Below are 12,921 nucleotides of genomic sequence, written 5' to 3'. Positions count from 1 at the left end.
TTCAGAATTGAGTTTTTGTGAAAACATTTTTTTTATTTGAAACTAATTCGACTCAAAATTGCGCTGACTGGTAAAAAAAATCGAAAATGCTCCTCTTCTCATATGTTGATTTTTTTGAAGCTTTTTCAGATAATTTGCACATTGAAAAGTGAACGACAATGCTGAAAAATAATCTTTCATAATCAGTTTAGGTTGCAGAGAAACATATTTAGAATCATTATAAAATCTTGACAAACAAAGGAAACAATAATCTGTATTCATATTCAATTTCTCATGAAAAATTACTTTGTATTAGAAATTTTTGCATCCGCAAGACCAATTAAATAGCTAAAAAACATTTTTTCTTTTAAAACCAACGAAAAAACGTGTCCTAAAATGAGGATCTTGCAAAATGCCCATTGGCTTGTCGGCATATTATTGTAAATAAGACACTAGTTGATATATAAATTTTGAAATGTTTTTGCTTTTAAAAAAGAAGTTCAAAATTTAACAAATTAATTTCAAAATATGTTACAAAATAATTTGTTTACTTTCCTGGGTCGTAGCACATCACTATTTACGGTATAGCAGATATTTCACCCCTTTTTCTCTGTCCAAGAAATATGTTAAATGAAATTCTAAATGATATACACTTTCACGTTGAATTAAAATTAAAGGCGGCAAAAAGTTGAACTACACGGCAAAAAAAAACATAGAAGTCAATATTTTCTGATTAAAATGCATTTTCTCTTTTGATGAAAATTTTAAAAGAAATTTGACATCTTTTACGCAATCAATAGCTTTAAAATTTGTGGTGAAGCAATTTAATCAAGCAGACAATTTTCACTGAGACAATTTCGTTGATATAAATGAAGAATTGTAGTAGTCTCGTTCACGTCAGACATTTGCTAAAATTTTATTTCAAATTTAACAGTAATTTAACTGTAGGATATTTGTTTAAACGACATATGACATTTAAGGTTCTTCTACTTTAAGATTTTTGCCATCTTCTATTGCATCGTAAACAACTATGAAAATTTGCTGCTCTGCCATTTCTGCGTCTCTAATTATTGAAGGCAATGAAGGATAGTATGTAAATGGATTTCTTTGACTCTTACTAGCAATTCTTACTTCCGATATCAAAATCTTGGCTACTTAAGACTTTCCCCGTGTTTCTAGTATAAAATGAACGCTCTAAATGTTCCTCTCACGGATTTTATTCCTGGAACCGGCTAAGCAAATGACTTGATTCGGTTCAGTTACTTTAGAATAGATTAATAGATTATATTTGCGTGAGAAAACTTCACTAATTGTAAGGGTCCTTGTAGCTAAATATTATCCAGAACTTTCAATAGAACTATTACCCTTTTGGACAAATTTTTGGTTTGAGTTGCGAAGCCTGATTTACATACCAAAAAGTGAGCCCTGAAAAGGGATTGGAAAGTGAGTTCGGAATGAAAATAAGTAATGCCAAAGTTTACAAGCAGTAACTAAAGAGTCATTGCAAGAAAACTGCAAGAATTTTCAGCAAAATTTCTTTTGATAAAAATTGTAAACTTTTTTTTTGATTGGACGTTAATATTATGATTTTGTCTATAATCGGTACATTAATGCTTCAATTTGCTGATCAGCCGCAAAAAATAGTTTTTACACTCATTATTTCACTGGGAAACGTAGCATTTAACGTTTTTGTAACTTTGATTAATATCCGTATTGCAAAGTTCTTTGTTCTTGTTGTCTCGAGGATGTTTTGATTGCTTCGATCCAATTCATTTGCTTAAATATCTCCGATGCTATCGTTTTTCAATCATAGTTTCTGCATAATTTTGTGCAACATTCTATGCAAACATTTGTGCAGCTGTCAGTCACTTTTCACTTAAACGTATCATTGACTTTATACAATGAGCTATTCATTTTCATGCTTAACGTTCCCTGAATTGCAATAACTTGACGTGATTTCTGATTTCTACGAAAATATAATCATAAAAAAACGCAACTGATTACCTTTAGAATATAACTCCTGCTAGCTTGGTGGAAACCTACCTAAATCAGCGCATCTGCTCTCCTTTTGGGAGCCATGAACCTAGAAAAGATAAGAACTTGGATAAAGTCAGCGTTAGACATAAAGAGAAGGTTTCACAGTTCCTCATTATCATTAACAACTATGGAATATATTTTTCAACTGTTGTTCAGAAGAACCAAAACTTTATCGTTACTTTTCGGAAAAGACTTTCCCGTATAGCACTTAAAACATTTCAATTGAAATGAACATCACAATTGCGCGACGTAAGAAACTTTTCGTTAAAAATAAGTGTGCGACTTCTTAGCTGCAAAACAAACATTTTTATACTTGAAAATGAAATCAATAATACACGATCAGAAAAATATGCTTGGCATTGAGTTGAAGAGTAGAAGCAGATTGTTGTTTTTAATCAAAGATGTTTTTGAAGTGCACCACTTGTTGTCACAGATCACAAATGCTCACTTATGGATGATTCACAGAACTTGTAGTAGCTAAAAATTTTATTTTGGAGAAAAAGTTTCCCCTCAGCAAAATTTTCGCTAATAACATGGACAATATGTAGTTATTTTGGTTATCATGTAACGAAGTTTTATGTGAACATTTATAAAACACTCCAGTTATTTGGTTTTCGTTTGTATTTTGTAATGGTAGTGCATTTTTTGTTCTCTGAGGTAACTGGACCAACCTTTATCGGCAATTTTGGCTACTTTTGTAGGTCTAATTTCCATGTCATTGATGAATGAGGATAATTTAACTTTTTCAAGTACAAGATTCAAAAGATGCGGTCTATTTACTCCCAAAAATTTATTTCATCACAAAAATGAAAATAAAAAATGAATTTAAATTATTTTAATCAGTGGGACAACAAAAATAGAACCTAGAGAGAGCTCTTTCGTTTCTTGAGCTCAGTTTTCCCTAATTCGAGCCGTTTACTTTTCTTCCAAAAAAGCAGGATCTTGCATGACTCTTAAAAGGAAAAGTTTTGTCTCGCAACGTCTTGAACAAACTTTTCAGATTAAGGTAACCACCAAATATATGCATGGTATTGCAATTATTTCTTGGTAGCGATTGATCAGAGCCATTCTTGGTTACAAGTAACATATTAGGAAATAGAAAAATCACATGGTGGTTTTATTTTAATCGGCGCAAAGTGTGCTGGTATATTATTATCTGTGTACGATAATACCTTTCTAATAAATGAAATCCGTTGTTCTTGAACATAAAATGAAATTTCTTAATTATTATTTTTTTATGTTCATGTCAACTGCAATCGTTTTTGGGTTCACCTGCTGCTTTTAATACTTCATTCAGAAAACAATGACATGTTCCATATTTTGACTCTTTCAGGCAGTAAAATTTTTCTAGAAGTTTCAAAAATTTCAATGTCGTGTTGCTTACTTTTATGAAAGGCGAGGAATATATGATTCTCATAACGCTAAAAAAATTTTATTTGCATATTTCTGACTCAACTTTATGCCCGACCCCCAAGTGTCGAGATGGCACCCCCAAGTACAGACCGGGTCGAGGTGTCACCGCTAAAAATCGCTAGAAGATGTAGAATTTGCGGTGAAATTGAGTAAAAAGCGTAAGATTTGCGCTCAATTCAATGAGGGAAAACCTTTAAGTGGTAAAAATTTTTTCACTTCTTAAGCGGTGAAAGAAAAATTTTCACCGCTACCAGTAGAATGCGGTGAAAAAAAATGTTCAGCGCTAGAAGCCGCTAATTTCAACGCTTATTTTTAATTCACCGGAAATATTATGAAAGTACGTGACAGATGGGGCAGTGGAATAAGAAGATGTTGACATGAAGGAGGTGAGAGGTTCGAACCGGAGTACGACAGTTTCTTTTTTGTAAGCAATCCGGTGAATGAGGTAAAAAAATGTCACGGCTAAAAACCGCAAGTCTTACAAAAAATTCACCGCTTTCACCGCATTCAACGCTAAAAGATGCGGGCGCTTTGCGGTGAAAAAAGTTTTTTTTCTCACCGCTATTCACCGCTAATCTTACATTATTTTTTGACCAATCCTAGACCCGGGTGTGGTTTCAAGTACATTCGGAGTCACTGTGGCGTACTTTCTAGTCCAGGGTTGGTACTTAACATCAGCATACGTTGGAAGCATCGTCAAGCAACTAATTGCGTCTTACTACTGTTGAAGACATTTGATCTATCGGAACTCAATATTAATTTGGGTCGCGCAATTTCATCTTCAGACGCACATTCCGTCAAACGAGCGTCAATTTCCCCATCTGCAACCATTCAACTAGGGTACTGATTTAAAACCAATTCACGAATATTTGAATTACCGAATCTGTTCGAAACATCATTTCAGCAATTCATAATATTCAGTATTACCCAAAACCCCCCTGACATGGGAATGATACCCAAATTCTGTAAATAAATCGAACCACAATCTGTGACGTGATTTGAAATTAAATAATTTAAATTCTGTATCAAAATTTTTGTCAATTATTTAATCACCAAATTATGTTTTGTGCACAGCTTTTAGTATATTTGGAATCTGGCTCCAGACCATAAGCAGTGCAGATGTTGTTTTTGTTGGTAGTGGTCTTGAAAGGGACTTGGTTCTTGAAGTTGCCAGAAGGCCCGTACTCACACACGAAGCTGGTCCAGGTTTTTCCATTGCCAGAGTTCAGGCATTTGGACATTGCGCATCCCACTGCCTCAGTGTCCGCCCAGATAAGTTGGGTGAAGTGATCACACTCGCCTTTGGCTGAAAATCAAATAATGGCTATTTGAAGTTAACTAAAGAAATCAGTTTTCCAAAGAAGTTATTCGGATAATATATCTCAAATCATTGCGGAATAGAAAACTTGTAAACAATTTCAGCTATTTCTTCTGTTCGTGGTCGAGAGTAATGATCGATTTTTTGGCAAAAAATAATCTCAAAAATCATTCTCATCGATAGGAGATGAAACGTTCCTCCCTTGAAAAGTTATATTGCTCGTTGTTTGTCTTCTCAGATACTTTCAGATTAAATTGGTGGCAATATTAAGTGGAATCAATTATAAGAAACTATTTTGTAAATGTTTGGCGGTCAAAGTTTGTTTCCTCTCTGATAAATTGAGGGGCTATAAAAAGATTCCTTATCTTCAAAGGTGAATAAGTAGAAATACGTGCGAACGTTTTTGGCGGAACCAAAATGCCATTTTTTTTGACAAAAAGGTGAGTAGACAACTTGGATTCAACTTCAATTCGCGGCCTCAGCATTTATACCAAAATTTTCTCATTTCACAACATTAAAAACTCAGAGCTGGACTCCTTGAGTTTCTTGAGTATTTTTTTTCTGTTGACTCCCATTACTGAAAAAACTGATTATGTGGAAGTTCTGGGGCCCGCGTTAGGCAATCTTAGGAGCTGTTACGGCCAGTCCACGCAAGCTCATTTATAGTTGTGTGCTATTTGATTTTTAAAAAAGAAATCAGCGCCTCTCAAAAGATCTCTGTATGATATCTAGATTTAGATATCTAGAATTGCTCTGAAAGGAACTGAAGATTTATATATCGCAGTGTAACTTACGATAGCAGTTATGTTTGTCCCATCTGTAAAACTCCACTTCGCTGTACCACTTCTCAATAAATTTGCCAACATCGTTTTTCTTCCAGTATCCCGCCTCCCAGTAAATGTTCTCTCCAATTTGTCCGTACTCCCTCTTCAACTCTGTCAACACTGCACCTGACAAAGTCATGTGGTCTTTTGGGCACATGTCGGCTGCCTGCTGGGCTAACTGAAAACACTGGGATTTTAATGTTCAGAACTAGAGATTGCAAATATCATTATTTATGCATTATTTAGAGATTGTGATGTCAATACTTACAGATAGATTAAAAATCAAAAGACACGTCAATGAAATAAAATGATCAAAACTTTCTAATAGTCCCTTAAGACAATCTAATTACTCATATACTCGATAATAGATCAAATAGAATTGAAATCAGAAGCTGAAGTCAAGCGAGCTTGCATGTTAAAAAAATCAAACTAGAAAACTGCTTTTGTATACCTGCTATTAATGGTTATACTCGGACTATAGACCTGGTTTCAATCTATTGATAACTCGATACGTTGAAAAACAGCAGTAAAATGTATGCGCTGAAAATGACTTGAACCCCGCTGAAATTCAGAAGATGAGACATTTAATTTGGGTTTTGTTTTTGTGCTTTTATCTCAACTGGCACTCTCATCAGAACTGAAAACTTTCCCTCACCTGTTCCAAATTGTCATCCCAAAAGAGAACTCGCATATTGACTTGATTTCCACTGAATTTTTGTCCTTTCCTGTCTTTCCAACCCAGTTTGTTTCTGAGGAAGTTGTGCGTGTCAAGAGCATCTTGTTTCTGATAGTCACTCAGCTGACCTGAAAAATGAGACATCAAACGAACCAAAGTTTTCAAACGCAGCCAGTTGGAATCCGAATTCGTGGAAAATCATTAATTCAAGTTATACCTTCTATTGATTGATATATGTGGACATGGTTGATTGATAATAAACAGCTGAGCCCCGACGTCTAGTTACTTTTCTCAGAACATAATTCGGGCGGACAAAATGAAGTTCATCATTAGTTTTGCAATTGGGCAATTTACGGCTCAAGGGCTTTCCATTTCAAGCAAAAGAAGAGAACCACTATAAAGTTTTAAACCTCATTTTTTGAACTACTAAACGTTTGCCAATTGTACCTGCATCATAAAGCTCTCAAGATTAAAAGCAAAGCAAAATTTTTCATTTAGTGCGCTTGTTGAATGCATTTTTTTCTCTTTTAGAGTTCTAGTTTTAAGATACATTCGAGCAACAAGAAAGAAACCGGTTTCGCAAAACGTCAAAAATTAATTGTAATGATTAGCAAAGTGTTCCCAAAAACTTGGTTTACTTTTGCCCTAAAATTCATGTAAACAGACGGCAAACAAACTGTTTTTGCACATGAAATTCAATGGCGCCAGATGCACAGAAAAAAATTATACGCCAAAATTGAGAAAAATTTTAAATCTTAGATTCAAGCTTTCATATTTTTGTATCTGGCTTAGTCCGAAAAATGAGAGATACTGCATTTCAGATACTGATCATATGAACTTGTTGATACTGCAACTTTTGTTTGTCATTCAATATGACGTGTGTACTTCTGACAATGAATTGTTAAGCTAGCTATTTGACAAAGCTTTCATTCTTGCTACAAAAGACAGTGTGTAAGCTAGTGTCTCACAAAATTGTCAAGAAGTTATCTTAGTGACTTTTGATTAGCAGTCTCCTATTATTGAGCTATATATGATCAAATTTACAAAAAAACATAGAAATGCATGGCTTTTTGTACTATAGTTTTAAATTGGCATGAAAATATTACGAAATAATTGGATTAAATTTTTGCAACAAAATATGATAAAAAGTATATTATTTTTGCTAATGTATTTTTGAAAGAGCCTAAGTTCAGGAACGAAAATTTTGAATATTTTTGCTCTGAAAAAAAAAGAAATATTGTTTTCATATTTTGAGTTAAAATCAAAAACTCTCAGTTCAAATATAAATATTTTTGATTTAAAAAGTAATAAATTATTTAATGTTCAAATTACTTACATTAATTTTAAAATCTGCCAACCAAAGGAACCAATGAAGTTTTTGTAGCAAGCAGTTGAATCTTTCATAACCTTATTCTCTTGTCGCTGATCCAATTTCCCAAACGTTGTTTCTAATAGATTTTTTTGTGAAATTCGAAGAATGAAGTTTGTTTTGAAATATTCAACAGCTCGCTAAAAAACTTTATTGGCTTGTTGGTTTGATAATTCTCCTTTTAAAAATATGTAAATTTTTAAAGTAAAATTAAAATTTCTAACTAAAAAGTAAAACTAAAAATTCTTTATATTTTCTTTATAACTCTTTATTCTTATATCAAAATTAAAAAACGTTATTCTTTCAATATTATTCTTCAGAGCTTGAAAACAATTTCTTTTGATCCCGTGTAAATGCTATCATTTAGTTGGAATCATCACATAAAGTTTTATGAAAAAAATGTTTAAGATCTATCTGAAATAGTTTGTCACTAGAAAAAGCAAAAATGTCTGCTCAAATTTCGTCGGAATGATTTTACATAATAAGTTTTTCTGAGCATATTAATTTCACATGTCAATGTTTCGAGTTTTTTTTGTCTATAATTCACTTTTAGCAAGAAAAGTTGCAACGTTTTTCAAAACACAAGTTAAGAAATTTTGTTTTCTAACGTGATATCGGCTGGTGAAGAATTTACCAAGTTATACAAAATTTTTGGTCGCAAAAATTCCTGAGGCATTCCATTTTTGCCACAGAAAAAAATCAACCACTGCATATTTTTAAATCATGGCGATGTTCATTTATTAATTTTCAATGAAAATTTTGTTTCAGTGGGCACTGCATAGAGATAAAATGAAATGCCAACTATAAACATTGGACAGAATAAAACAATTTTTACTCGAATGCTCTAAAAAATGCCTTAAAAATGCTCTAAAAAATCCATCTTCTATATCTTCCCTAGTCAAGGCCGTGTCATCATTTTTTATGATTTTTGGGCAACATTGGCACATAATGCACAACTTTCTCGGAAGTTTCAGTAAGGCGAGGCATCATCTTTTGATTCTGTCATTACGTTTTAGAGGGTAAACGTTTACTTCTTTCCATCAACCGAAATATTACGATTGAAATCTCTTTTTTTAATATCTTTTTTTAAAAAATCTTTGGCAAAATCTGGTTGTGTGAATTAAAAGTTTGATTATTGGGCTGAGCTGAAAAAAAAAGAAATATTTGACTTTTCAATATTTTCTCAAACGCGAGGAATGTGTTCCACGCAATGCGATTTTATCAATAGGTTGAATTTAAAACAGACACTAGTAGAGCCGTCGTCACTGATTCATGACGCTATTTTAGCTTTCCCCTGGGTTTAGCAGAACCAAATTACCCGTTCAAATTAATCTAACTTAAATTCGAGTTACTTACTTTGAGCAGATTCCAAACAGCAGATAACAAACAATAAAGTAGTAAGGGAACAATTCACAAAAGTAACCTTCATTTTCAATAGAATTGAATTTTCGCTCTGAAATCGGTTAAATCGACCTTGTCCTTACATTTTCAACAAATGTAAAAAAGTGATGTGAAATAATCTTTTAAAAGGCAGAAGTGACAACCAGTCTAGGCAAATGACCTACTTAATCAATAAAAATTGATTAAAACTATTGAAATAATCGTTTTTGACCAACTTATGGCAGCCAAAAATACTTCAATTTGAATTTTTGGTCGATTTCAATCGACCGAATTGATAAAATTCAATAGTTATAACATATGTTTATAGTGTTTGATCATGATGAGTTTTGGGATAATTTTATTTTGATAACAGGTGGTGTTTACTAAGCGATTACGAGGGTCATGTTACGATTCTTCGCTAATTTGTTTTCTATTTTTGTTTATTTATTTTCCTTTCGCCAACTTTTATTCGCACTGGACTTTTCACCAAATGAGCGAGTTAATGATTTGATAATTTGACAGCTAAGCAGATGACCATGCTATGATAAAAAATTAGTTAAGAAATTGAAAATGGTTAATATAATGAGTTCCACAGTTCATTGACCTTGTGTGCAAAAAATACAACTGTTGAAATTCAAGTGACAAAAATAAAAATCTTTTGTTCTAAAAAATACATGATATTTGAGCAACATTTTCATTTTGTTTTACTTCTTTCATGCCTTCCATTTTTCAGACTTTTCACCTCTTCAGCATTTTAGCATTTGGTATACAAGATCTTAATGATCTGAATATTGCAGTGACCCCAACTGTAATTAAATAATCCGATATTGTAAAAAAATCAATTAGGCTCTCAAACAGCAGACTTCTAGATAAATCTCAACAAACACAAAAGAAAAAGATGAAGTTTTTAGAGTGTTTTCTATCCTACAAACAGTTTAAGTCATTTCTTGTCAGTATTAACTTTAACAGGATTTTTGCTTTTTGGCAAAATTTATAGAAACTTAAAGAGTGCTCATATGTCAAACCGATTAATCAAAATTTGACAGAAACAAGTATTTGAAAAATAGTTCTGAAATGGAGGATGGCTCTTCTTTGCCTATTTGTGGTAAGTGAGTTTGTGGCAAGACAGCCGAGGTTTAAATCTGATGCACACACTAATGGTTGAGAGTTCAATTCCCTGCCATTGCGTAGTTGTCTGCGTGAAGAGTAGCTCTTACGTAAACCATAGCTTCAAGTTGACCCCAGCCTGACTAATCTTTGATGGAATGAGGGTGAAAAGTGGTGAAAAAGTGGCCATAGTCTCCAAAAGGAGCTTTGCTTCGCTTAAAACAGTGTCAAATGTGATGAAACGTAAAAAAAGGAAGTTAACAGTAGGCCGCTTTGGTCTAATTATGTTCCACAGTAGTTACGCAAAAGCAAGTGTTATTAATATAATCATTAAAGCTTACAGTTCACAGGAAACAAGGAAGGAAAATTTGTTGGTGCAAATCCCACTTTCTAACATTTGATCTGTGTAAATAGATAGTATCCAAATCCGCGAAAAGTTGCGCGGATCAAGAAATTGGTTTCATTTAAAAACATTGAATTTGTCGTTTTGTCGTAAAATGGCAGTAGAGATCAAAACATTATCTAGTGGTGGTCTTCGCGAATTAAATACGATTCATCAGTAGAACTCTTTTGATCTCCAACCTGAGATGCTGCAAATTACTTTCTGAGCGGTAAGACGTTCTTCCATTGCAGGAATTTACTATTTTTTTTGCAGGATTTTACTTTTTCGTTTCTTCGATTAATTGAAAAACGAAATTTTGGGGGTAGTTATGTGCAATAACTGTTACCGACTCTTCTAAAAGTCATATCGCAATTCGGATTTCGATAAGCAATGCAGTTTCTCTGAAAGATATCATCAAGGTCACGTAATCGGTATCTCAGGTCAAGGTGCCAGATGCAAATGACCTCTGATCAGACACATATTGAACGCACGCAGTATCATTCCAGACCAAAAGTACTGAGTCTGGAAATTGTTTTGGTCGCACAAAAGTCTGGACAGGTGTCTGATTTTGGCCTGGTCAGAGCACACGTTTGGATTGCTGCAATCGAATGGGGATTCAAGCGCACAATAGTCCGATCTGTGAAGATTTCGAGCGCCTTTGGGTCTGATCAGAAACCATTTCGAGCACATTTTTTCATTCAACATTTTATACGTTTTGAAATGAGAGATGTTGACTCTGATAGATGCAGCAAATAAAACAGCATTCAGATCAAAGACTCATCAAGAGTTTGCTGCCTCTGATCAGAAGCTGATAGCAAATGCTGGACGCCATTCAGGGAAATATTCATTAACTACAGGCCAAGACGTTCCTTATGGAGAGTTTTTGTCAAAAAAACTTTGAGAGGTTTAGATAAAACCGCATGTAGCGTTAATTACATCTGCGTGAAGCTTTTTTGATCGGAAACATGAGAAAAAAAATCTTGCACCCTTTTTTGTCTTAAAGTTTTTGCACCAAAAATGTTATCAAAATCTAATTAAAGCATTTTAGACTTCTTGTCACTGGACTTTCAAGTAAATGCTACATGAATTATCTTAATTTACAGTGAATAAAAATTGGTTGTGCTATAAGAATTCGCCAAGCTTATAACTTGTCTGTTTAGTTTTGACGTGTCAAAACGTAAAACAAATGAAAATAGATTTCCTTGGTAAAAGAGCAAGATATTTATTCCAAAAATGACACAAAAGCAAATATAGTATCAAGAAAACTCGTCGTAATCTGAATGAAAGATAATCTAATTTCGAATATGACCTGTTTCAATAAATAGGGCGCAGTGTGAATTTCAATTGACATTATCAAAGAAATAAAACTTCATCTTGTTAGAATTTCAATTATCTTCCGCAATAAAGATTCAACAACTTGACTGTAAATAATCTGTTTAACAATTCAAGAGGTAATCTGCAGATAAAACAATTTATGCAAATTTTGAAGCTATATAACTAACTTTGATGTCATTGATAATATCATCAAGTACCGACTAATATTCGATTACAGGTCAACTATAAATTTTGATCACCAACCCACCCCCTCTTAATTATTCGATTGCAGATCAACTAAATTTCAGATCAACCCTGAACTCACCACCATCACCACCAACTACATATTTAAGAAACCAAAATTCAACAAAAAATGTATCTGAGAATTCTAATAGATTTTAAGAAATTAAGTCCGAGGCATAGTTCAGAATGACTATATTCAGAATAGTCATCTGAATGTGAAAGAAACTTAGAAGAGCGCTTTTCTACCCGGGTCAAGGAAAAATTGGAAAAAAATCTAAGATAAGCTGTGAAAAGTTGTTTTTTTTCACCGCAACTTTTGGTACATAATATTGCGGTGAAATTATGTAATCTGACTGCTATAGTAAACGGTAAACTAACTGACTTATAGTAAATTTGTTTTGAATATAAACTAAATTCACTCTACGTTCTGTAAAACATGCTCGGTGAGTATTTATAAGATTTGCGATTTTTAGCGTTGAAATTACATATTTCATTGGTGAAATGAGGTGATTTTTTGTAAGTTCACGGCTTACTCTAGTAGTGAATTACATAAATTCACCACTTAGAAAAAAGTGTCAAAAAGATGTAAGAATAAGGCATTCACTGCTGATCTCACACAACTTTAACATTTTTTTCTAAGCGCTGAATTTATGTATGTTCACCACTAAGTTGAGCGGTGAATTTATGTAATTTTATTGCAATCATCGCTTATCTTACATAAATTTGAGTTTTTCAGAGCGGTGAAATTATGCAATTTCACCGCTACCAAGTGATAAAGTTTTTTTTTCACCGCATTCACCACCCGATTTACGTAAATGCACAGCAATAGCCTCTTATCTTATAAAATTTACAGCATTCACCGCTTAATTTACGTAGTTT

At 33.2% G+C, this 12,921-nt stretch overlaps 1 protein-coding gene across 6 annotated transcripts; it reads right to left on the bottom strand.

Annotated features, from left to right (window-relative positions):
- Positions 1-4,283: 4,283 nt before the first annotated feature.
- LOC142338331 (uncharacterized) lies at positions 4,284-11,900 on the bottom strand. Of its 6 annotated transcripts, none has more exons than XM_075388034.1 (5): positions 11,634-11,900; positions 8,973-9,069; positions 6,227-6,375; positions 5,542-5,749; positions 4,284-4,735 (listed from the first exon to the last, which is right to left on the bottom strand). In XM_075388034.1, exons 2-5 carry the CDS (start codon positions 9,043-9,045, stop codon positions 4,479-4,481), a joined length of 687 nt encoding a protein of 228 aa, XP_075244149.1. In that variant the 5' UTR covers positions 9,046-9,069; positions 11,634-11,900; the 3' UTR covers positions 4,284-4,478. The 6 variants fall into 6 exon arrangements, with proteins under 6 accessions (XP_075244149.1, XP_075244145.1, XP_075244144.1 ...); XM_075388030.1 differs by having other exon boundaries at positions 8,973-9,136; positions 11,536-11,899; XM_075388029.1 differs by having other exon boundaries at positions 8,973-9,136; positions 11,551-11,899.
- Positions 11,901-12,921: the final 1,021 nt, after the last annotated feature.

Source organism: Convolutriloba macropyga, chromosome 4, assembly GCF_964194025.1.
Source record: "Convolutriloba macropyga chromosome 4, txConMacr16.3, whole genome shotgun sequence".
Classification (NCBI taxonomy): Eukaryota; Metazoa; Xenacoelomorpha; order Acoela; family Convolutidae; genus Convolutriloba; species Convolutriloba macropyga.
Note: the sequence above shows the minus strand (reverse complement) of the source record. Positions and strands in the feature narration are given on the sequence as shown.

Bases quoted from the DNA above. Each gene is read 5' to 3' on its own strand.
- LOC142338331 (XM_075388034.1), bottom strand. From the start codon at position 9,045: ATGAAGGTTACTTTTGTGAATTGTTCCCTTACTACTTTATTGTTTGTT. The intron at 5,750-6,226 runs GTGAGGGAAAGT...CAGTGTTTTCAG, and splicing joins GGGATGACAATTTGGAACAG to TTAGCCCAGCAGGCAGCCGA. The intron at 4,736-5,541 runs GTAAGTTACACT...TTTGATTTTCAG, and splicing joins GGACAAACATAACTGCTATC to CCAAAGGCGAGTGTGATCAC.